This window comes from Perognathus longimembris, chromosome 12 (assembly GCF_023159225.1).
Source record: "Perognathus longimembris pacificus isolate PPM17 chromosome 12, ASM2315922v1, whole genome shotgun sequence".
Classification (NCBI taxonomy): domain Eukaryota; kingdom Metazoa; phylum Chordata; class Mammalia; order Rodentia; family Heteromyidae; genus Perognathus; species Perognathus longimembris.
In genome coordinates this window covers 29,184,996-29,210,445 of record NC_063172.1, presented here as the reverse complement: position 1 = coordinate 29,210,445, position 25,450 = coordinate 29,184,996, and the positions used below count along the sequence as shown (strand labels likewise).

The window sequence follows — 25,450 nt, the reverse complement described above, 5'->3', positions numbered from 1 at the left end:
GACTGACCAGTGGCTACATAATTCCTCAAGATTGTACTATCTACCTGCCATAGTTTGAATATCCCCCATGTCTATCTTTGTTCAAGATTTGGTCCCCACCATGACACTATTAGACAGTAATGTGGACCTGTAGGAGCTGTGGCCTCATGGAACATCTGTAAGTCATGGGATCATGACCTTGAAGGGAATCATGAGTTCCCAATCTCTTGCTCATTCTCTTTGCTTGTTATAAGGAGAGCAGTTTTGTGCCACAATATGCTCCCAGGCTGCCTACCATAGGTCCAAAAGAATGAGGTCAAGCAGTCAAGGACTACAACCTCTAAGACTAAGCCAAGATAAATCTTATATCTTTGTATGTTAATTATATTAGATATCTCAATGTAGTAATACAGAACTATGTTTTGTCTCCTGAGAATTCTAGTTTCCCTTTTCTCTGCCCAAGCAAAAAAAGACTATATGATGAGGAGGAAATGTTCATGAATTCGATACTGCTTACAGGGTCACAAAGGTTGTAAAGAGTTACGTGTATCTTTTTGTGAAAATTTAGTTCGATAATTTTTTTATTCTCTCTTTACACTTGTCAATAACTACTTAATAATTTGTGTAGTTAAGATCTTGCCATCAATTCCACTTAAGTTCTTTGAGAAGAGACTTTCTTAATGTACAGAAGGCATGGTGATAGAAATTTTATCATTTTGATGCTTGATTTTTAGACAAAAAAAAACTCAAACTAATTTAGGTAGTGCATTGTCAGTATTTTGATGTCATTTCTACACAGCAGAAACAACTGAAAATAATTTCCATGTTTAAGTTGTGTAGAGAAAAGCTTTTATCATATGTTCACAAATATTCTTTGATAGATAACCTCTGATAGAATGAAAAAAGCAATTTCATTTATCAATGTGCTTCAGGTAAAATGTGAAGCCCTTTATTTTGTTTTGTGTTCTTTGAGTGTGTGGGGGTGGTACAAGTACTGGGATGTGAACTCTGGGCTGACACTCTACCACTTGAACTGCACACAGCTCCGAGTCCATCTTTTTGGGTGGTTAATTGGAGATAAGGGTGGCACAGACTTCGCTGTTCAGGCTAGCTATGAGTATCAATCTTCCATGCTTAGCCTTCTGAGTAACTAGTATTACAGGCATGGGCCACCAGTGTCCAAACACAACAGAAATGTTTAGGTCCCAGTGATCCAAACTAGTTCAAGTTAAGCAGCAAAGTAAATAATGAGAGCATTGGATTATCACTCATAAAGTGAATACTTAACATCCTAAACTAATACAAATAAGTAGTTGGACTAGTAAATGAGGTGTATGGACAGTTCTAAAAAGAGGAATAGGAAACCATCGTTATCACATGTAACAGTAATAATCATTGCAGGATACTAACATTAATGAGTTAAAGTTTGATGAAATTAGACTGTTTTGCTTAATCTCCAAGAATTCCCCCCACACCCAAGAAGTTTATTAGTTATTGAAGAGAAAATACAACTTTACAATATAAAATATTACAAGCAATAAAATAACAGTATCCCACACCTCCATTGTTATGCATTAAGAGAATTACGACTGTAGTACCCCTGCCAAAAATATATAACTTTATTTTACTCATGAGAAAACATCAGATAAACCCAAGTTGACAGAGACTGCAGAATAATTGAAGTGGACTATTCAAAAGTCTCAGAGTCACAAATGACAATGCTAGATTAAAGAAAACTAAAGCTTGACACCTAAATTCAGTAGGAATCCTAGCTTGGGTCTAGAAAAAAGATGTTCATGGGAAAAATGGAAAACGTTAAATAAGATCTTTACTTAACAGAAATATGTGTATTATGTATATATATATATATATATACGTTGTATATATACACATTGTATATATATATGTGTGTGTGTATGTGTATTTGTGTGCATATGAACATATATATATATATCAATGGAGAGACATAACATCAGCATGACTTCAATATTTCTGATAGTCACATAGCTACGTGAAGTGTTTATGGGAACTCTGTATTTTTCCTGCTTTTATGTAGGTCTAAAATTACTTCAGAATAGAAAATTTTTAGCTGCATGTAATTGATATGTGCCTGTCATCCCAGCTTCTCAAAAGAAGAGATGAGGAGGTGGAAAGTTTAAGGCCAGTGAAGGCAATGAATGAGACAAGATCTTAGAAACAACATATGAACAAAAGGGCTCAAATGGGGCTCAGGAGGTAGAGTGCTTTCTTAACATCAACAAAGCCCTAGGGTTTTTAAATCCCTAGGGCTGAAAAAGAGAAGACAAGGAGGGAGGTAGAGAGAGGAAGGAAGAAAGAAAGAGAGGAAGAAGAAAAGGAAGGAACAAAGGAGATAAAGGAAAGACAGAAGGAGAGAGAGAGAGAGAAAGGAAGAAAGAAAGGAGAAGAATCAGGCACTGGTGGTTTATGTCTGTAATCTTAGCTTCTAAGATGGCTGTAATCTGGAGGATTGTGTTCAAAGCCAGCCCAAACAGAAAACTATTTGAGACTCCATCTCCAATTAACTACCAAAATGCTGGACTGGAGGTATGGTTCAAGTGGTAGAGTACCAATTGTGAAGAAGAAGCTGAGCAAGAAAATGGAGTAAGAGCATAAGGTCATGTGTTCAAGTCCAAGTACAGGCACAAAAGAAGAAGGGGGGAAAGTCTATAAAATTATCATTTTCTACATAGTTATACTGAATTTTTTTAAATTGTCAAACTGATATACAGAGCGGTTACAGTTTCATACATTAATTAGGCTTTGGATACTTTTCTTGTACTGTTTGTTACCTCCTCCCTCGTTCCCTTCTTCCCCCTCCCCCTTTTCCTTCCCCCCCATGAGTTGTTCAGTAGATTTACACTAAACAGTTTTGCAAGTATTGCTTTTGTAATCACGTTTTTTACCCCGTGTCTCTAGATTTTGGTATTTCCTTTCAGTTTCCTAGTTCTAATACCTGTATACACGGTTTCCAATGTACTCAGATAAGATACAGAGATAGTGCAGGTACAACCACAGAAAGGGGATACAAGAGGATCATCAACAATAGAAGCTACAGTTTCACATAGCATGTTGAAAGTAATTACAACAGTGATGTAACAGTCGTTTCCATCAGCCACTCTGGAAAGCAGTATGGAGATTCCTCAGAAGGCTAAACATAGAGCTCCCCTATGACCCAGCAGCCCCACTTTTGAGCATCTACCCAAAAGACCACAAACAAGAACACACTAAAGCCACCAGCACAACAATGTTCATCGTAGCACAATTTGTCATAGCTAGAATTTGGAACCAACCCAGATGCCCCTCAGTAGACGAATGGATCAGGAAAATGTGGTACATATACACAATGGAATTTTATGCCTCTATCAGAAAGAATGACATTGCCCCATTCATAATGAAATGGAAGGACTTGGAAAAAAATTATACTAAGTGAAGTGAGCCAGACCCAAAGAAACATGGACTCTATGGTCTCCCTCATAGGGAATAATTAGCACAGGTTTAGGCAAGTCACAGCAGAGGATCACAAGAGCCCAATATCTATACCCTCATGAACACAAAAGATGATGTTAAGTTATACTGAATTAAGCCTATGTTTTTGTAGTACCATTATTTTAATTTCTGGAGGATGAATTAGTGTATTTTGTTTAGCAAATATTTACTGGTGAGCAGTCAGGAATTATAATGCAGTGGTTAGGAAGTTATGACTTAGGTTAAAGACTCCATTAATAAGGATGTGTTTTGATTTTTTTTTAGCTTATCTATCTAGGTTTGTTGATTGTGGTGGTGATTTCTGTAATTAAGTGAAATTTACCTTTGAATTCATTGTAGAAATGAAGTGGAATTTTTAATGACACAATATATTTATTTGATGACAAAAATTAAATTGATTTTTGTCATAACTTTTTAACAAAAGTCAGTGCTACTAGTTTTGCAGATGTGGGAGGATTAATCCTTCCTTCTGGGGAAGATTAAAAGTTGTATATCTTATTTCTGCTCTAGAACATACAACATATATGCACTTTTCAAATCTCCAAAGAATTGAAAAGTCAGTATGTGTACTGTACTTTAAAACATGTGTTTACTATGGGCCTAAGGTGTTTTTTAATCTTTATCTTTTTGAAGGCTCAGATAGCATTAGAAAAATAAGCTCTGAGCATTACAAACCTGGCCTGGTGAAATTCAATATTCACAATGACAATTTAGAATATTAGCTTCTTGGGAGGAAAGTGAACTCACCATTCTTAACTGCATCTAAATATCTTTAAGTATGCTGTTGGTTTTATGAAAAGGTTTTGATCCACACACTTAGTTTGAGTTCAAAAGAAAACCTTCATTTTTAAGTGTATTCCTTTTCTGGATATATTTACTTTGAACTATAGCATATAGTTTTTCTCATAAATCTAACCTGCCACTATCTGTTTTTAAGACTTTGTAAACGTCAAGTGGTTATGATGTGTGAAGTTTGGATTAAACTAAATTTTTTTTTTACAAAACACATGTTATTTATTTTGATTGATTTGAATTTTAACATAGGCCAGTCAAAAACTGTGAGTGTCTAGTGAAGTAATATACTGTACTGTACTCATGGTAAAAAAATCATAGAAAATTACCCTTTCACATCATGTTAACATAAGACAAATGAAGCAGCTGTTCTTATTCTTAATGTAGTTGCTTGAAAAACATGTACAATTTAATGAAAATGCCTCTACTCATAAAATTTAAAATGCTCACACATGGAAAAAGTCATAATGTTTTGGCAAATATTGCTTTGGTAGGAATGTGAATGAGGTATGCCTGCTTCGTGAGTAGAGTTCTGTATAAATGGCTTGAAACTGGTAGAAAGCTAACTGAAAAAGATTGTAAAGTGTGAATTAACACTCTCAAAATAATCCCTCCCCAAACTTTTTCTTGAAGAAGGAAGAATTATACACCCTCTCTGTTTCTTCTTTTCTAGGTATAATTCTTGGAGTGTCATTTCTACTCGACATAAATGATTTGCTCCTTAAAACAAGTCTGAAAGAAAGAAGTCGCAGTCTGATAGGACCATTGTGTGCTACTTCCAGTCTGGAGGCTAAGTGGTGTAAACACAGTAGCAATCCAGGCCCAGAACAATCCATACCGAAAATATCCATCGATTTAAGAGGCGGTCTACTACAGGTCTGTAGGGATTGACCATATTTTTTCAATAAGTTTTCAAATAACCTTTATTTTTTTAAGTGTCTCACTAAATTTTTAATCTTTATGTAGCAAAAAAGGGCATTGTCAGATTGCTGTATTATTAAAAGATTAGCAGTATTATTGAAGCATAATTCATGAAGCTGCTTCATTTGTCTTTTGTTAACATGATGTGAAAGGGTAATTTTCTATGATTTTTTTTTCACCATGAGTACGGTACATACAATTCATCTGTTGAGATAATATTATTTGTTGCTTTGTATAAGTACATTCAGAATTGTGTGATCATTACCAAAGTCAGTTTTAGAGCATTTTCTTTATCACTCATTCATCTGTTGAGGGACATTCGGCATCTTTCTACTTTTGTCTGTTATGAATAATGCTGCTATGAACATTTACATGCAAGTTAGTTTTTGTGCAGTATATTCTACTGGGTATATAACTAGGAATGGGAATGTTAGGTGTAATTGTTTTTAATGTGTAGATTTTTTCTATTTGCAAATAATTGACCTAGCTCAAGCAATGTCCCTTTAGTGATATATCAGGCCTTTGATATTATAGTGTCTGATTATGTCACATTATAAGCTCTTATGCATTTGCCTTATAGCCAAGTTTGGAATGTGTGAAAGCATCCACCTTATTTCTTTATAGTATTAATATAGATTTTAGTCTAATCTTGTATGATTTGACTTCTTGCCAACTTGATATGAATTCTGGAAGCTTATGAGATTCACAATGATGGAAAATTGAAATGACCAACTTACTCATAAAGGAAGCATATTAAATGTGAATTTCTTATTTTCAACTAAGACACCTCAACTTTTCACCAGTTTCCTAACACAGAGAGCAAGATTTGCTTTATATTGCTTTTGAGGCTTTCAGTATCTATTTCACAAGGAGCATATGGATTTGTGTGTGTGTGTGTGTGTGTGTGTGTGTGTGTGTGTGTTCCTTTTTAGAGAATACCTCCAAGGCAGCAGAATAACCACACGTTAAAAGTAGCAATAGGAGCAAAAATAACATATATCATCTCTACTTTCTAGTCACTGTCCCTTAACAATTGAAAGGCTGGAATAGAGTTTTCGCCTATTGTTTCTCAGCATCCAATAAAAATAATCTTGATGAGACTCAAAGTAGACTTAGTATTGTATACTGTAATTCTGGAGAGCAGAAGCTAAGCCAAGGATTTAAAATTTTCATGAATAAGACTACTCTTTAATACCTCCATATATTCCTTTTAGTATTGACTTAGTTGTCTTAGAATTAGTACTTTTGCTGGTTTCACTCAGTATATTCAGAGAAATTCACATTTTTAAAGTTCTTACTCCTTTGATGTTAATCATTAGAATGTCTTGGTCATACATCTGTTACAATATATTATTACTCAATAGCGGGAAAATAAAACTTAATTCCATTCAAAGAATGGGATTATACCCCTGTACTCTTAAAGCTCTTTAGAGAGGTGATCTCAAGAAGGAATCTTGTGTGTGTGTTGGTACTTTCTCACAAAGCCCAGAAGCTGGGAGCCTTCTAAGATTAAGTCCCTGAAGCAGATTCTTTCTCTTTTTCTCTGAAGAGTAAAAGTGCAAAGAAAAGAACCTCATATTTAGGATTATTGTTTTATTATTAGCTTTTGGCCTTGACTTGCTAATCATGGACTTTAATAGATGTTCTTTGTCCTCTTAGCTAAGTGAATTCATACATTACTTCACATCGGTGTCATTTCATTACCAATCAAGCATTTGAAACTTACTATTAGTCACATAATTATCCTGCAGTTGATATCATCCTATAAGTTATTATATCTTAGAACTTTAGTTTATTATCAGTAAGTAAACTGAGCATAGTTATAGTTTCTTATTAATTCAACTATGACTGTACCTAATTGTACTCAAGAAATATTTGTATTTGAAGGCCACCAGAAATTTTCATTTTGTTTTGAAGGTCTTCTGGGGTCAAGAACATTTGAATTGTTTAGTTCTTCTACATGAATTGCTCAGTGGATATCTTAATGAGGAGGGAAACTTTCAAGTGCAAGTTTCTGAACCAGCATCTCAAATGCCATCTTCTATGGAAAAGAATCAGAGCTTTAAAAGTGAGCAAAGTTCAGATGACCTACGAACAGGTCTCTTCCAATATATACAAGATGCTGGTAAGTACCAACAGTCTCAGACTATTAGTATATATACATGTACGTGTTAATAAATGTATGTTCTGTAAGTGATAGCACCTCAACATCACTTAAAAAGCTTGTATTTGAAGTTCAAAAATGACATATTACAGTTTAGTCTAAGAGAAATTCTTAAATTGTTTTTGTATCAAGTCATATAAAAATGCTAAGCTAAGTTTTATTTTTGCTCTAAGTAATGAACATATTCATGTTCACTTTTGAAAGCATGAAATAAATTGTGTTCTCATTTGTTAGAACCTCTGAAGCTACCTGGTGTCTATGAAGTTTTGTTTTATAATGAAACAGAAGATAGCCCAGGAATGATGTTATGGAGATATTCAGAACCTCGAGTGCTCACCCTGGTAAGAATAACTCCCGTGCCTTTCAACACCACAGAGGATCCAGATATCAGCACAGCTGACCTTGGTGATGTGCTACAGGTATGTAATGATTATTCTTTTTAAAATAAGATATTACAGCGTCAATCATTTATTAAGAAAAATGTTTGGAGCCAGGCACTAGAGCTCATGCCTAACTTCTGCATATCAAGGAAAACATGCCTGTCTCTCTGATCTATTCTCATTGATTTTTGAAGTTATCATTATGTATTTGTTTACTTCCTTATGTTTACCCTCTTTCTTCTGTTAGAAAACAAACTTGTTTTCTTAATTACTTAATCTCCATGTATCCTGGTATATACAGATGCCCACCAACACTTTTTAATGACTGCTCTACACTTTAAAAATTAGAGTAATAGTACAAAACAGAGGAATCCAAGATAAATATTAATATACATATTATTATATTCTTATTTAAATTCTTCCTCATATTTAGCCATATTTATCGTCTACACTAAACAATGAAATGTGTTATTATCTTGTCAAGTGAATTCAAATTTGTAGAACAATTCAGACTTCCAGGAAGTGAACTGTCTGTTGCTTTGGATACTTATTTTTTTGTTTTTTTTTTCTTTTTTTTCTGGTCCTGTGGCTTGAACTCAGTGCCTGGTTGCTACCCCTGACCTTTTTTGCTCTAGGCTAATGTTCTACCACTTGAGCCACAGTTCCACTTTTGGCGCACGCACGTGTGTGTGTGTGTGTGTGTGTGTGTGTGTGTGTGTGTGTGATTAATTGGAGAGCGGAGTCTCTCACAGGTGGGCTTAGTGGCTTAGTGGTACAGTGCTTGCCTAACATGCATGAAGCCCTGGGTTCAATTCCTTAGCACCACATAAACAGAAAAAGCTGGAAGTGGCACTGTGGCAAGAGGTAGAATGCTAGCCTTGAGCAAAAAGAAGCCAGGGACAGCACTCAGGCCCTGAGTCAAAGCCCCAGGAATGGCAAAAAAAAAAAAAAGGCTCCCAGACTGAGCCTCAACCCTCAGATCTCAGCTTCCTAAGGAGCTAGGATTACAAGTGTGAGCTATGGACTCCTGGCTTTTCTTGGATTCTTAAGTCTTTTCAGATTTGTGTCCTCTCTTAACAAAGTATGTTCATAATTTTGTTCTCTGCCCATATTCTGGGATTATTTTTACTAAAATAGTAATGTCTATGAGTTCTTCTTGCCTAATATAGAATACCTGCAGATTTTCAATCCAGATGAAAATATTCTACATCAAAGTTTGAACATCATTGTAAGAGCTCTTTCAAATGGATTTTAGGTTAAAATTTATAGCTGGATATTAATGCATTCATTTAAAAGAGCTAGTAACTCATTTTAGTGGTATCATTATATGAATTATATTGAATGAAGCATCTAACATTGTAAGTACATTTACTAATTGAATATTTTCTGTCTTCTCATTGCCTTTAGAGAGAGAGGAGGGCATAGTGATTAGGAAAATGAACTGTAGCTAGAATGTTTTCAAATTCTGGCTCTACTCACTTGAAAACCGTTACATAAGACAAGTGATTTACCTTTCAGCCTTGGATTTTTTTAAAACAGTAAAATGGGGTACTGATACGATCGTAAACATTAGTATTTGGAGAACACATAGAATGGTGCCCCCCACGTGGCAAGTGTTGCATGTGAGTCTTACAACTTTGGTGACTGTTATCAAGCCTCATCATCTAGAGAAGCATAGGCTACACCAGGAAGAGCTAGAATCTGATGAACGATTGTACATCAGCTACAGCAGTTCATATACGGGATAGTCGCCAAGGTCCAGGCAGTAGGCTTGGTATATGAACAGAAGAAGGAAGTCTGGCAGATAGTTTGAAAAGTCAGGCCCTGGGCTGGGAATATGGCCTAGTGGCAAGAGTGCTTGCCTCCTACACATGAAGCTCTCAGTTTGATTCCCCAGCACCGCATATATGGAAAACGGCCAGAAGGGGTGCTGTGGCTCAGGTGGCAGAGTGCTAGCCTTGAGCGTGAAGAAGCCAGGGATGGTGCTCAGGCCCTGAGTCCAAGGCCCAGGACTGGCAAAAAAAAAAAAAAAAAAAAAAAAAAAAAGTCAGGCCCTGTTTCATAGTTTATTAAAGAAATAGGAAACAGAGAGATGAACAGGGTTCAAAGATAAAGGTACTGGTTTAGGTAACAGGATAGGGTTGTAGCTACTGGCAACTGAAAGAGAGAACTTGATCCAGAATCAACATCTTGGATTAAGGGGTATAGCAAAACAGGCAAGGGAACTGCCCTGATGCCATACTGTGGTGTGATCCTCATGTTCTATAGACTAGGAGCCAAATTTAACCCTGTGCCTGGGATGAATCTCAGTGGTATAGACAGCTCTGAGTTGCAGCCTTAGAACCATGTTCACTATTTTGTTTCTTTGAGCTTCTCCTGAGGGGAAATATCTGTATCGAGAATCACATATTTAACTCAATTCAGCAGCTTTTTCTTATGCTCCTATAGTACCAGACCCTGAGCTAGCTCTTGAGGATCAAGAGACAGATGAGACACTGTGTTCATGTTGGAAGCTCAGTCTTATAAAAGGCTTCTGTGGTAGTTTGCGATAGAAAAGTCTCTGTTTCAGCTTTCAAGGATGACCTGTCTGTTGTCATGTGACTATATCTAAACCTCTACTACAGACACAACTATGAAACTGACAGCTGATCCTGAATGGCAGGGAGCTTATGAGAGGAATGCCCTTTGTCAGTATGGTGTTGTGCAAATACCATGGGCTTTGAAATTAACCACTGATCTCTTTGAGCTTCTATTTCTTAAGCTAAGCATTCATTAATGTTAACTGCTTTTCACAATTGTTTTGGGATATTAAATATAATGAAATATTATAGCTAATACACTTAATGCATACAGACATGGTGAGTTCTTAATAAATTGTTTATTTTCTTCCTTCTACTCCTTTTATAACAAATGCCTAGATGACTAAAAGAGACTCTTAAATGGAATTCCAGTCTTCAATCTTTCTTGCTTCCAGTGATCTTATAAGACAGATGGATAGAATAATTCCCCAAAGAAACCTTTATTGCCCTATCATCTTGCTATTCTGACTTTGACAGCCTTGCCGCACATGACTGGTGCTTTACTTAATCTGACTTATTTGGCATTTTCCAACCTGGCCTATTTAACATTCCACTACTTCTTTGACTCTTTCTCTCTTCTGTGCCAACTGAAATCCTATCCACACCTTGGATAGATAAAATGCTATCTGTTTCATTAAGGTTTTCCTGGACATCATGCCCAAACCCTCCTATGAAATCTGAAGCATTTAGGCCACCATTTTATGATCAATTTCACCTAATTCCTCACATTTAATCTTGTCTGCATCTTGCCTTCATCCTAGAGTATAGGTCTCTAAAGGAGGGTATTATCTGATTTATTATGATCCTTACAGTATCCTCCTGGAACAGAAATGTTCAATAAATATACTGAATGTAGAATGAGTACATGACAGTGTGCTCTTAATTCATGTCACTCAAAAATATTACATTATTTATCACCTAATTGACCTAATTGAGTTTAATTTGGTTCATCTCTTTCATTGGTGGTGTCATCTGCCACAAAGACATGTCATTTCTTCACACAAACTCTTAGTGAGATCACTATTTTGCCAAGCTCACTTGTCCCCTAAAAAAGGTTAGTTCTTAAATAAGTCTTAAAATCACAGTTGAGTTAAGATGACTTTTTCCTTCAGGACTATTAGTTCATTTTTAAAAATTGACCTTATAGAGTTCAGTTGTACGATAGGATCTTCAGGTTTGGCTGTTTATATTTCACCATTGTTAATAAATCTCATTGTTAATGATATTTATAAACTCTCCATGTGCCTTATGGAATTTATTTTGGAATTCTGATGAAGAATGTGGGAAATATATCCATAATATTAAACTTCTAAGTGAACAGAATTACTCTAGAAGATAAAATAAAATTAGAAATTATTCAGTAAAATAATGCCACTAAACTTAAACAGAGTGCTGAGTGATTTCAATGAACCTAAATATAAGAACTTTCTGACATCATATCTTGATGTGGAACGTAAAAGGCTTCCCTCTGGCCATATTTTTACTATGTATGCTATCTGTTAAAGATTCCATTTTAGAAACATCTATAATCCAGGGTTACAGATTTTAGTTCAGCTAAGTCCCAGTGGCTCACACATATCATCCTCCTCAGGAGGCTGAGACATGGAGGATCATAGTTTGGAGCCAGGCAGAAAAGGCTGTGTTACTCTATTTCCAAATAGCTAGCAAAGTGCTAGATTGGAGCAGTGTTCACTAGTTTTGAGCAAGAAGCTAAGCCAGAGCACAAGGCCCTGAGTTCAAGCCCTATTGCCAGTATAAAATTAATTTTTTAGCTCATCCTTTGTAAGAAAATTGAAAATAGATGTTTTCATTCTTATATAAATCCATTGTTTATTATGCATATTGCCCTTGGTGAAAGATAATATTAATTTGTCCACTGTCATATACCAAGTAAAGATATATGAAATTTTAGTGTAAAATATAAGTGAAAATAGTATGAAAACAAGTAGAAGACAATATTGAGAAAGGGCAAGAACAAACTCTGGCACTTGAAAATGCATTTTTAAGCAAGAAAATGATATAAAATTTTGTATTTTTTGTAATACATTTTTTCTTTTTCCCAGTTTTTACCCTTCAGATATAAGAATTTCACCCAAATTATTTCTGCAATATAAAAATTTCACAATTTAGCAGAGATTTTGATGAATAAACCATAACTATAGTTTATAGAAGATATCTTTACAAGAATAACAGGAAAAGAGAAAAGAAAAGCATGCTGTGTCATTTGTTTATATCTGGTAGAAAGAGAGACTAAGCCAAAGAAAACAATGCACTTGTGCCCAGTTCTCTCTTGTTTATCCAATTCATAAGTCAAGAAGATTGCTTTCTTCTTGTTTGTTTGCCCATTCTGAGGCTTGAACTCAGGGCCTGTGCACTGTCACTAAGATTTTATACTCAAGGCAGCGCCCTACCACTTAAGCCTCAGCACCATTTTTGGCTTTTTGATAGGTAATGGAGATAAGGGTCTCATAAGGGACTTTCTTACCCAGACCTGCTTCAAACCATGATCTTCAGATCTCAGCCTTCTGAGTTGCTAAGAATACAGGCATAAGCCATTGATACTCAGCCAAGAAAATTAGTTTTTAAAGTGAAACTGATATAATTGTAAAAGCACATTGAAAGAATAATTGACAATAAAAAAAACACCAAAAACCAGGCATCATCCAGCCCTATTTTACCTATGAAGAAACCAAGAGACATTGACAGGTTTGAATCATATAGTTTATGAATTAGTTAGACTTTCATCCTGTCTTTCTGACTATGAGACCTGTCAGACCTGTGCACTTTTCCTTATATATAAAAAGGTGGGATGTAATTTTAGATGATACACTAAAGTGACAATGAGCCCGCCTTTGGGAAACATGGAAAGACAGGAAAGAAAATTATCCTTTCATTTTATTAAATCATGAAATCATTATCCTAAGGGTATTGAAAGTAACCTATCAATGAAAGGTCATGTCAAATAAATTGGATATTACAATACCTAAGAAATAATATTTCCTTTTAAAGGAGAACAGGTCAGCTCTGGAGGACTAGGAGGATCATAGAGACATTTGGCAGAGACCTTCCTGGCAGTCTTCAAAGAAATGGTGCCCAAGTGTCTGATTCACCTAGTAACTAAGTTCTCTATATGGAAATGAATTTAGCAGCTGTCAAATCTCTATGAAAAACCTTCAAATCATGTAACCACCTAAACACCCTTCTAATAGTTTGGATCCCAATACAATCCAGAATATCATCTGCTCATTGGGTCAGCATCAATATCCAGGCTGTTTAGTGATTATATATCTCATGATAAATTAGTAATGGTGCGTGTGTGTGTGTGTGTGTGTGTGTGTGTGTGTATGTGTCCAGTGAGCTTTGTTAGCCTGAATCAGGATTCCTAATTTTACACCAAAATTCTTTGACACTAAAAGACCAAAAGCTAGAACTTGAATCATGTTCAGTGCCCTCTTCACTACCTGCTTCCCTAGCAGGCTGGACTTTCCCAAGAGGTATCTCTCTTGCTCAGTATGTCACAAACCTTTCCAAGTAAACCTCTACTGTCACTATCTTTAAGAGTTATGAAGATAAAGGATAATATATGTACAACAGCTAGCAAGTAAAAGAAGCATCATCTACCCACCGTTGGTGTTAATAAGACAGCCAGTGTTGACAGTTATGACTGTCATCATCTTCTTCTTCACCATCATTCTATCAACTGATCAAAAAACCTGATCCTTCTATGTTAGACCAAGAAACCCCTATTTTCTAAGGCCATTGTATTTATAGTTTGTTAATGTTCTAATAATTTTGAGGGATGCTGCTTCTACATCACCTAAATTAATGGAAGCTGGGTGCTAATGATTCATGCATTTAATTCTAGCTAACATAGGCTGAGAACAGTACCAAGACCGCAGTTCCAATAACCCAGGCAGAAATATTAGAGCCCTTCTCAATTCATTGCTGGGAACAGTGGTACATTAGCTTTGTGGGAGGGAGTACTGAAGTTGTAGACTAGCTCTGGACAGAAAGGTCCAGGGATCCATCTCAATCAAACAAATAAACTGAATATAGCAGAACATGCCTGTCATACCAGCTACAATATGAAGCATAAAACAGGTCGATCTTGGCATATACCTAGACAGGAAGCAGAACTCTATCTCAAAAAATAAGATATACAAAAAGGGACTGGAAATGGGGCTTAGCTGTAGAGTACCTGCCTAGAAAGCCCTGAGGCCAATGAATTCAAGCCTTATTGCCATGAATGAAATGCTTTTCCTGACATAGTGCCCAAAGAGATACTTAAGACCTTTCTCACAGCTACACAGTGGCTGCTGTGGTAGTTACACTTCTGTAGGTTGCAGGTAACAAACTCACCACTACTAAATTAAGCAAAACATAGAGGGTTAAACTTGCATACAAGACAAAAAGTACAAAAGTCAAAACAACTACAAAGGGAGAGAAAAAGTGAAGCAACAAAAATTCCTCTTGCTTCCCTTTCTTGGAGTTCATTTCAATAAACATCATTTTATGTGATCATATGCACCTAGCTATTGAGCTGTTGGGATCCATATATAAGCATTTTCTCCTATAAGGCTTTGGAGAAAAGATCACTATTGGCAGAAAGTCTTTTGGGACACTAAAACTATTCAAAAGGAAAAGGCTTCTTTTTGCTATGGTTTTCACAGTTTTCCCTTTGCAGATACCTGGCAAAGCTATTTCTCTGAGCACATCAAAGGCTATCTGCATCTGGAGAAAAGCTTTGTATCACTTTCTGAGTCCTCTCATCATCCTCCCCTAGCAGCCTCAAAATATGGGTTAAGCAAAGCCCTATGTCATACAAGACATATAAGACAGATGCGATGATTTCTTGTCCTAGTATGCTTAAAATCAGCATCTTTCTCAGCCAGTGCTTTCTTTTTAATTCAGTCTCACAGATTCTCTACATGTATTTGTTGCCAGCTCTACTAAGAGGTGAGAGCTTTACATATACTTATCTATTTTTAAAATTTGAGTTTATAGCTGGATGCCAGTAGCTCACACATATAATCCTAGCTACTTAGGAAGCTGAGGTTCAGAGGATCAAAGAAGGCACCATGAGAAAAGTCCATGTGATTCCAGCTCCCAAATTACTTACAAAAAGCCAGGCTGGAGGGATAGCTCAAGTAATGAGTGCCAGATAAGAAAACAAGCCAAGCAAGCACAATGCCCTGAATTTAAACCCTAAAATCAGCAAAATGTTTTTTTTTTAAACTTTGGTTTAGGGGAGGTGTTTTAATATGTATAGCTTAGTGGCTATTTCATTTCGTTTTAAGAAATGTTTTATCTACTATTTATCCACAGAATGAATTAAAGCTTCATTAAAGCTTCATTATAGTTATGTGGATTTGTTTTCTTTTTCATACTTCTGTGGGGAATATATACTTGATATTATCCAGTAAATTAGAAACTAGACTTTTGCTACTTTAAACTTGACTTTACAAGCTTCCTATCATTCCAAAGCACGTGGACCTGATAGGCAAAGTTTACCATACTGGCACATGGTAGCACTATAGAAAGAGAATCCTTCAGAAAGTCATTTGCAATGTAATATGATTTCCCTCTTTCACACTCGGCTTAAAAAGAATAAAAGGAAGTATTCTGGGGTGTTTCTTTTCAGAGGGGTTGGGCAGCTCACTTATTGCTGCACATATGTTCCCAGAATCTTGAGCTTTTTGTTTTATAAGCACCTCCTGCTCACAGGCAGCTGTACTAATGTGTCCCAGAAGGCTTTGCTTCTATCCATCATTTTTAGGCGGAGCTCTCAATGCCAGATATGAGATTCATTGTTGAAATGCAAAAAAAGAAAAAAGTCTGAGGGGCCTTGGGGAAGTAGGAGGCCTAGCCAAACTCTTAGAAAATGAAGGAAAGCAAAAAATGTTGTGTGTGCCCAATGAACAAAATAATAAATGTTTTTGAATGGTGGGTAACACTGCTGGATTAACTACTAAGTGTTTTATATCCAGAAGCTATTGCTTCCTTTTTTGGACAAAGTCAGGAAATCTAAAATAGAATATTCCCTGAATACACTTTTAATCATTCTGTCTTCATAGTGCTGTAAAAGTATGAAAGAACACACTTGAGGAACACACTTAAGAGAGTGCTGCCTGAGAATCCTGAGGCCAACTGAGAAAACACAGGATGAAAGGACCTAGCTAGCTGCTATGCATAATATTTAGGCAGACACTACAGGTGTTTTCAAAGCACCTGCGGCTTTTCAGGAAGGACAGGCATATAAAACAAGGTATAATTGTGTCATGCCATGGAAATAACCCATATTGTGCCTTTTTACACAGAGAGTTCACAGCTGATTGGATTTATGAAAACAAGGCTTCACTGAGGAGATGGCTACATTTGAGGGGATCCTTGAAGGATAAGTAGAATTTTAAGAGATAAAGCAGAGGCAAAGAATATGTTAAAAAAAAAAAAAGAGCAAAAATTCACTATTGAATGGAGAAGGCAGAACATATTGTAAGAAGTGGAATATAATCTTGTTTCACTAAGAAAAGTTAGGCAAGTATGGGACTGTAAGTATGGCTTGTAAATATTTGTCCATTCTGTAGAAAGGAACAGGTCACACATTTTTTGAGCACCTAGTATGTGTAAGGCACCAAACTTGTCATTTGATATGTCCTGTATCGTCTATCTTTATTACCCAAGAATAGATAGTATGATTCCCCACTTTAGAATGGTAAATTGGGTTTTGAGAAATTAATTTCCCCAAGATCTTAAAACATATGGGTGGTTAAAACTAGGACTTGAGAGGACAGAAGGGAAAATGGTGGAGGAGCAACCGGGCACAAAATGAGCTCTCCCCAAGAGCCAGCTTTAGTGTTCCAGTGAAAGATCTGCAGCTAGAGAGTCACACCAAGTGAGCCATATAGTATAGAGATTTTGGCCAGAGAGGGAATATTGAGGGCAGCCAGCTTGAGAAAACATTTAAGTGCTGGTGGCAGCGGCAGCAGCAGCCCGACTTACAGACAGAGCCGTGGAGACAGCATATGGCTCTCCACTCACCTCCTGCACGCATCAGCGACTAGGAGAGGAAAACTTCAGCCTGCGGGCTACAGACTACACAGATCGAGGATGGTCTGTAAAACCAGAGAAAGCCTGACATGAATTTGTTTTTAAAGAACCCCATAGACTCTACTCCCAAGTTACTTGAGCTGATCCAAAATTTTGGCAAAGTAGCAGGAGATAAAACAAATCCTCAAAAATCAATGGCTTTTCTGTATCCCAGCAATGCAATGCGTGAGGCCAAAATCAGGAAAGCAATAGCCCCCAAAAAACATAAAATACTTAGGAATAACCTCAACCAATGAAGTGAAAGACCTCTGCGATGAAAACTTTGAAAACCTGAAAAAGGAAATTAAAGCAAAACTGAGGAAACAGAAAAACCTCCCAGGCTCCTGGATTGGGAGGATTAACATTGTGAAAGTAGCAATATTGCCAAAGGCTATCTGCAAATTTAGTGCAATACCCATCAACATCCCAACACCATTCTTTAATGAAATAGAGGAAGCAACCCAAAAATTCATATGGAACAATAAAAGACCCTGAATAGCAAAAACAGTCCTAAGCAGGAAGAACAATGCTTGAGAAATAGCAATACCAAATGTCAAACTCTATTACAAAACTATAGTAATAAAAACAGCTTGGTATTGGCACAAGAACAGGCCTGAGGACCAATGGAACAGAACTGAAGACCCAGAAATGATCCTGCAGACCTATGGCCACTTAATCTTTGATAAAGGAGCTTAAAAAAATAGGACAGAAGAAAGACAACCTCTTCAACAAATGGTGCTGGCAAAATTGGTAGATCCTTGTATATCATCCTGCACTAGAATCAATTCCAAATGGATCAAAGACCTCAAGATAAAAGCAGATACCCTGAAGGAATAGGAGAAACACTTGGGCTCCTTGGCACAGGTTGAAACTTCTTAATAAAGGTCCAGAAACACAACAAATCCAAGAAGTCTGGACAAGTGGGATTGCATTGCAGAGCATCTACATGGCAAACAGCATAGAAAGCCTTCAGATTGGGAGGTCTTCACTGGCCATTCAACAGATAAGAGCCTCATATCTAAAATATACATAGAACTCACAAAATTAAGTTTCCCCAAAACAAGTCCTCAAAGAAACAACTGCCCCTTAATAAGTAGGCTAAAGACCTAAAGAAAGACTTCTCTGAAGAGGAAACAAGAATGACCAAGAGGCACATGAAGAAGTGCTCAACATCACTGGCCATAAAAGAAATGCAAATCAAAACAACATTGAAATTCCACCTCACCCCAGTTAGAATGGCTGTTATCAAGAAAACTAATAACAGATGCAGGTGAGGATGTGGGAAAAAGGGAACCCTACTACACTGTTGGTGGGAGTGTAAACTTGTTCAACCACTCTGGAAAGCAGTGTGGAGATTCCCCAAAAGGCTAAACATAGAGCTCCCCTATGACCCAGCAGCCTCGCTTTTGGGCATTTACCCAAAGGATCACAAGCAAGGCCATAATAAAGCTACCAGCACAACCATGTTCACTATACACAAGTTGCCATTGCTAAAATATGGATGGCTCAAGAAAATGTGGTACTTATACACAATGGAATTCTATGCTTCTATCAGAAAGAATGACATTGCCCCATTCATAAAGAAATGGAAAGACTAGGGAAAAAACCATACTAAGTGAAGTGAGCTAGACCGAAAGAAACATACACTCTATAGATTCCCTCATTGGGAATAATTAGTACATGTCTAGAATAATCCTAGCAGAAGATTACAATAGCTAAGTAGCTATGTCCGTATGAACACATAAGAGGATGCTAATTGAAATGAACTCCAAATTATGGAAATAAGTGGTTTATCCTTGTTATATTCAATGTACCATGTGAAATTATGCCACTTTCTTTTGTCTTTTTCCCCCATAGTTTTACCTCTGATGTCACTGTAACTGATTTTGGTACCCTGGGTATTGTTTATAAGTTTATTGGAACTAGCGAAGGGAAGGGGAACATCAAAACGGAGAGAGGGTAAAATGTGAACTAAAGCAACAGCAACACTTAAAAGACAATATGCCAATATTGTCTATAAACCAAGTGTACAACTCAGGGTGGGGAGAAGGAAACAGGGGAGGGGGGAAGGTGGGAGAAAAATGAGAGAGGAGCTAACAAGTTGGATAAGAAATGTACTCACTACCTTACGTATGAAACTGTAACCCCTCTGTACATCACATTGACAATAAATAAATTAATTTTTTTAAAAAATGAACTAGGACTTGAACATAAGTCCTATGCGGTCTAAAGTTAGACCTAGGCTGCAAGTATCTTTACAAAGTCCTGAGAGTCCAGGCATCTTCCAGCTTCATGCTATTCTGTTGTCTCCAATAGTTTGATTTTCCTTTATGGTCCAAGATGCCTGTATTGACTTCAAGCAGTAGGAAAAGCAAGTGTTGAAAGAAGCACACCTCCTTCCTTTAAGAATATTTCTTGGAACCCACACTGTGTGCTATGTGCTGCCAACATCCCAAAGTCCAGGATTGTGTTATTTGGGCACATGTAGATAAAAGGGATATTAGAGCTCATTTGCTGAAGAGGAAGGGAAGAAGAGATGTTGACAATTAAAACATTCCCTGCTGGCGTCACAGCCAACACCCCTGAGGACCTGTGTCCAACCTGTGTTGTGAAGTGGGTCCTACAACTTACTTCTGTGTGATCATGCAGTATGACATTCCGTCTGTGGAACAGATCTGTATTTTATGTACTGAAAGATCAGCTAAAGGAGAATTTGAACAAAAATACTTGAGAAATGAGATTTTTGAAATTAAAAAGTAATTTGAAATGTTAGCGTTCCTTACCCTTCATAAGTGTAAGAGGTGGGGAATGATCTGTCAGTAAGATGTGCTTTGAAAGTAAATGGAAAACATTCGCAAACTCAAAGAATACTAAAGTCATTTTTTGTTCTATCACTTTATTTGCTGTTAGAAATTTTATTAGCTTATTTCTCTTTTCTTATTAAATACCCTTGCATATGAAAGGAGGGAACATTTCCTTTTGTAAACAAAGAACTATGCTTAGCAATCAAAGTGTGCTTATTGTTTACTGTTCAGTATAAAAATATGTGGGATGTTTACAAATGAAATGAAACAATGGTAAATATGAATGGATGGTCTGTGTATTAATACCACTAAAAAGAAGCATTTCCCTGTATGTGATTCCTAGTAAGGCCCATTATTCATTAAGAAACTATATTGTGTAAGAACAAACAGAACAAGAGGGAAGTACAAGAAGGAAATATAGTCCAGCTCTTAGAACACATTGTAGAGCTAAAATTTCCAGTGCCAAATCCTAGGTCAGCTAGTGCCTATAGATTGGTTATATAAAGTCTCTGTTATTTAGCTCCCTTATCTGAAATTAGTGATAATAGCTCATACTTCATTAGCTATAAAAAGCATTAGAACAGAGGTAATGGCTTGCCATATCCAGATACACAGTTTGCCTCTTACTCTGCTGTATGTTTTGAATGTTGGAAGACAAATGAGTTTTCACTGTAAATTTGATATTTTCCCTTTACCTGTGCTTATAACAAAAACACTGGTTTAAAATTTTCATTTTTTCATATATTTCCTTTTTTGTTGTAGAAATCATAAGGATTTTATTTTTTTAATTTTATTCATTTCTTTATTGTCAAAGTGATGTACAAAGGGGTTACAGTTTCATATGTAGTTTCATACATTGCTTATCCAACTTGTTACCTCATTCCCCCCCGCACCGTCCCCCTTCCCCATTTCCCTCCTCCCCCATGAGTTGTGCAGTTGGTTTATACCATATAGTTTTGTAAGTATTGCTGTTGCATTGGTTTGTCTTTTTATCCTTTGTCTCTTGATTTTGATATTCCTTTTCCCTTCCCTAGTTCCAATACACGTATATACAATATCCAGGCTACCAAAATCAGTTACAGTGATATCAGGGGTAAAACCACAGGAAAGAAAGACAAAAGAAAAAGGCATAATTTCACATGGTATGTTGGAAATAACAACACCAAGTATTATTATGCCTTGTTATTTTTATCTAACGTTAAAAAATCAAACTTAATTATTTTACATATTTTGTAAATGCTACATCAAAGTTAGGATGTTGGTTCTCTTCTGTTATTAGTTCCTTTTTAAAATATCTTTATTGATCTGCCACTTACATGTCATACAGTTTACCAATTTAAAAGTCATATTTGACCTGGGTACTGGTGGTCCTGTTATGGGGTTCGAGAGAGGAGATTCCATGTCCCTCCAGAGACAGTCTCAAGCAAAAAAATGGATTTGGAGGGGAAGCAAAAAGTGAACTGACCGGCCAGGGACGCAGCACAGATTCAGGAGCTGAAATTGCTACCCCCAACAGTCCGAGAACAGGCGTTTATAAAGGTAAAAGCTTAGCACAGATGTAGGGGGTTGACGCAGGGGATAGAGCATGCAACAAACAAGCTAAGTGAGCCATTTACAGAAGCAGAATTTGGGGGTCAGGTTGACCTAATATTTTACTTCATTTTAACAATTGTTACCAGTTTCCTTAATCAAGATGGAGTCAGCTCTACTCCTCCCAACATTTCCTATCATGTTTCCCTAATGAGGATGGAATCAGCTCTGCTTCCTACAACAGTCCCAGGCTGTCAGCTACTCAGGAGACAGGAGATTTGAGGATCATGGTTTGAAGCAAGCCCAGGCAGGAAAGTTTGTGAGACTCTTCAATTAACCACTAAAAAGGCAAAAGTGGAGCTATGGCTTAACACCCATGCCCTAAGTTGCAAGCCTCAATACAATAAATAAACAGGTACAAATGTTTAGTGGTTTTAAATCTCTTTGTGTAGTTGTATAATCATTACCAGAATTAAGTTTAGGACATTTTCATACTGAAAAAGAAACTTTTTGCCCTAAAAGTTAGCTGTCACTTTCTGGACTTTCTAGCTTTAAGGAACTATGAATTTACTTTCTGTTTATATACATCTGCTTATTCTAGCTGTATCATGTAAATTGAGTCAAGTACTATGTGTTCTTTTGTAACTGGCTTCTGTCATTTAACATAGTATTTCACAGTTTATCCATATACCATGAAAAGTTACACATTTTTGTCATAAAACAGTATTTTGTTTTACTGATATATCAATTATACTTACCCAATAGAAGGACATTTGAGTGTTGGCAATTTCTGTGGATTTTTTTCACACTTAGACTCTACTGTGCTGCAAACTTGAGGGAAAGACCAAAAGATGCTAATGATCATCTAAAATACTTAGAATACAAATACATTGGCAGCATTTCCCCCCAAAAGTTATAATCAGTGCTGTGAAGGAAGTCCAAATGATAGGAGCTGAGCTTGAAAAAGTAACTTAAAGCAAGATCCACTGAGACATTTTGGCTTTTTCCATACGTACATTTACTTTGTAAGGGTAGTCATTAAATGGCTATTGAGCTGAACAAAACAGCAGTGGCCAATTACACAGGGAATTTCAACTACAGAATACATGGAGTTGAATGCATGGAGATCTGCCTTGAGCACATTGAAAATTACTCTGAAATAAGAATGACAGTTGGAATGGGAAGAAGAAAATGAATGTAGAAAGACATCTGGAGACAGAAAAAAAAAAGATTTCAATGCCTGGAAATGGCCAGTAATAGAAGATGAAAATTAAAATGAGTTTATGGGTCTACTCTAGGTGACTAAATGGATAGAACACCACCATTAATGGGAACTGGAAGTATCAGGAAAAAAATGGAGCAATCAGGGGTGTGGTAAAATTCATAAGTTCTACACTGAACACTTAGAGTTGAAGGTCTTAGAGTATAATCACAGTAAAATGCCTACGATACACTTGAAAATGTGAGCTGACAACTCAGAGACGTTGCAATTGTTCCTTTATGTTTAAGGGTCATGCTCATTTAGAAGTTAATATTGAAGTCATACAATAGAAGCCATCCAGAGAAAACTGAAGAGTTCAAACACAAGAGAACTAAGGATAGAACATTTCAATAGAAGTAAAGATAGAATATTTACTACATCCAGCAAATAAATACTAGATTATGAATTGAGGGGTGGATAGTGTTCCTCTCAATTGTCATCTGGAAAATCAGAGTCCTACTTTATTTGGAAATAGTCTTTGATGAAGCCATACTTAGAGTGCACTATAACCCAATAACTACTATTTTTATAGTACTATAGTACTATCTTTTTAGAGGCAGATAGTGGAATGATTCAGCTACCAACCATGGAACACCAAGACCCAGGAACCACCAAAAACAAAGAAGAAAGGAAAGATTCTTCCCTAGAGTCTTCAGAGGAGCCTGCCCCTGCTGGCACATTGATTTTGTGCTTCTGGCTTCCAGAGCTGTGAAGAGAAAAATCCTGATGTTTGAAGACACTAAGTGCATGATAATTTGCTGTGCAAAATCATAAGAAACTAACCTAGAAATCAAAAAGGAAGTCATAGAAGACTGCTGAGTCAGAGAAACCCAGGAACAATGATTTCAGGAAACATTGGAAACTTAGTAGCTAATGTACTTAGTAGCTAATGTCTACAATGTATATTGTGGACTTGTGGGGGAAAGAGCAAGCAGTAATGTTGACAACTTCAAGGTCACACTTGACCTGGAAAGAACCATAGTAAGTTGAGCCATCTTCACTTGCAGGCACTGCTTGCTCAGTTGTTTGACATCCTCAATAATCTGTAAGTTCCTTGCAAATGGAGACCCTACCCCAGTATTTCTTGTCTAACTGTAGGTACAAGAAGTCTCATTTCACTGTCAGCAATGTTATTACCACTCTAGTCCTTCATTGTCGGTCACCCATCAGCCTTTAAACTGGCTGTTTTAGTAGTAGTGATGCCGTGATGTTCACTGGTCTGAAGTTTCAAACAAACTAGATTAAAATTAATGTTAAATATTTAATGTGATATTATATGTTTCATTTAATTTATTGAGCAATTTCTGTGTGCCAGAAATTCTGCTTGACACTTTAACTATATTATTAGCTTTTCTCTTCCCCAAATCTCGTGCATCCTATACATCAATGTAGTTTGATAGGTTTGAAAACTGCTAAGAGATTAGTTTGCTAAAAGAAATATAACAAGAAAATAAACATAGTTATGCAAGTTTGGAGTTGCTTTTAATGGAAAAATAACCAAGGAGATATTAACTAAGAAATGACTAAGATAAATTAAACTAAGTCTAAACTGAATAAGTATGGCATCATGAGTATTTGTGTTATCTATAAAGCAGTATTTATGTCATATAAGGTTAGTATTTCCCATGTCCCAATTCTGTACCATTGGAGCAAATGATTCATTTTGTTGTTAAATGTGTCTTTAATGAAGTAAAATATAAGCCTGATCATACTTCATTTTATAGAAAACCTTGATATCCACTAACTACCCTTCTCACAAAATCAAAACCTATCACAAAACATTTTATACAAGCCTTTTAACTCCATTTGGTTTTATGGTTTGGAGTTTATCTTGTCCAGAGCAGCTAGTTGATGTCTATGTGACCTCCCAAAGTCCTCTCAGTCCTATGATTCTCACACTAATGAATTCAAACAGAAAAGAATTGTTAGTCCAGAACTCGGTGTAGCTTCAGAGCCAGAATGTAGGAAAGTTACAAAATACAGATGTCTGTCAGGGATGGAATCCAAAGAGAAAAGAATGCCAGAAGTTAGAAATAGATATGTTATTGTACAAAAAAAAAAAAAAGCCTTGACTTTGGCTTTTAGCCAGAAAAAAAAGTTCATACTAAGATCAAACTATTAACCTATAATATATAGTTGAAGTATGGCAATGTCCTGTGGTTGGAGAGTTATAAGTTTTCTTTAAAAAAAAATCATAGTTCATGACATCCAAGTGAGCACCAACCAGCCCTCCGTTCTTCAGATCTGTTACAGCTTGTACCTTTTAGAAAATCTATAATCCTATATGTTTTATTTAGGAATAAAAATCATCCTTTCAAACTGTCGGTTTTTGTATATAAAGACTTATAAGAATCATCAGGTCTTCTTAAATACTGAAAATCATGTAAGATATAGCAGGTTTATACTTTTAAAGTGATAAATGTAACCCATTCTTTCTGTTTACTTAT

At 36.3% G+C, this 25,450-nt stretch overlaps 1 protein-coding gene across 7 annotated transcripts in view; it reads left to right on the top strand.

Annotated features, from left to right (window-relative positions):
- Positions 1 to 25,450, top strand: part of Vps13b (vacuolar protein sorting 13 homolog B) — a 535,466-nt gene that overhangs the window by 400,265 nt on the left and 109,751 nt on the right. For all 7 annotated transcript variants that reach the window (XM_048359303.1, XM_048359299.1, XM_048359305.1 and 4 more), the window contains exons 37-39: positions 4,952 to 5,154; positions 7,117 to 7,324; positions 7,598 to 7,782. In XM_048359303.1, coding sequence (XP_048215260.1) covers positions 4,952 to 5,154; positions 7,117 to 7,324; positions 7,598 to 7,782 — 596 coding nt within the window. The remainder of the gene's footprint in view (positions 1 to 4,951; positions 5,155 to 7,116; positions 7,325 to 7,597; positions 7,783 to 25,450) is intronic.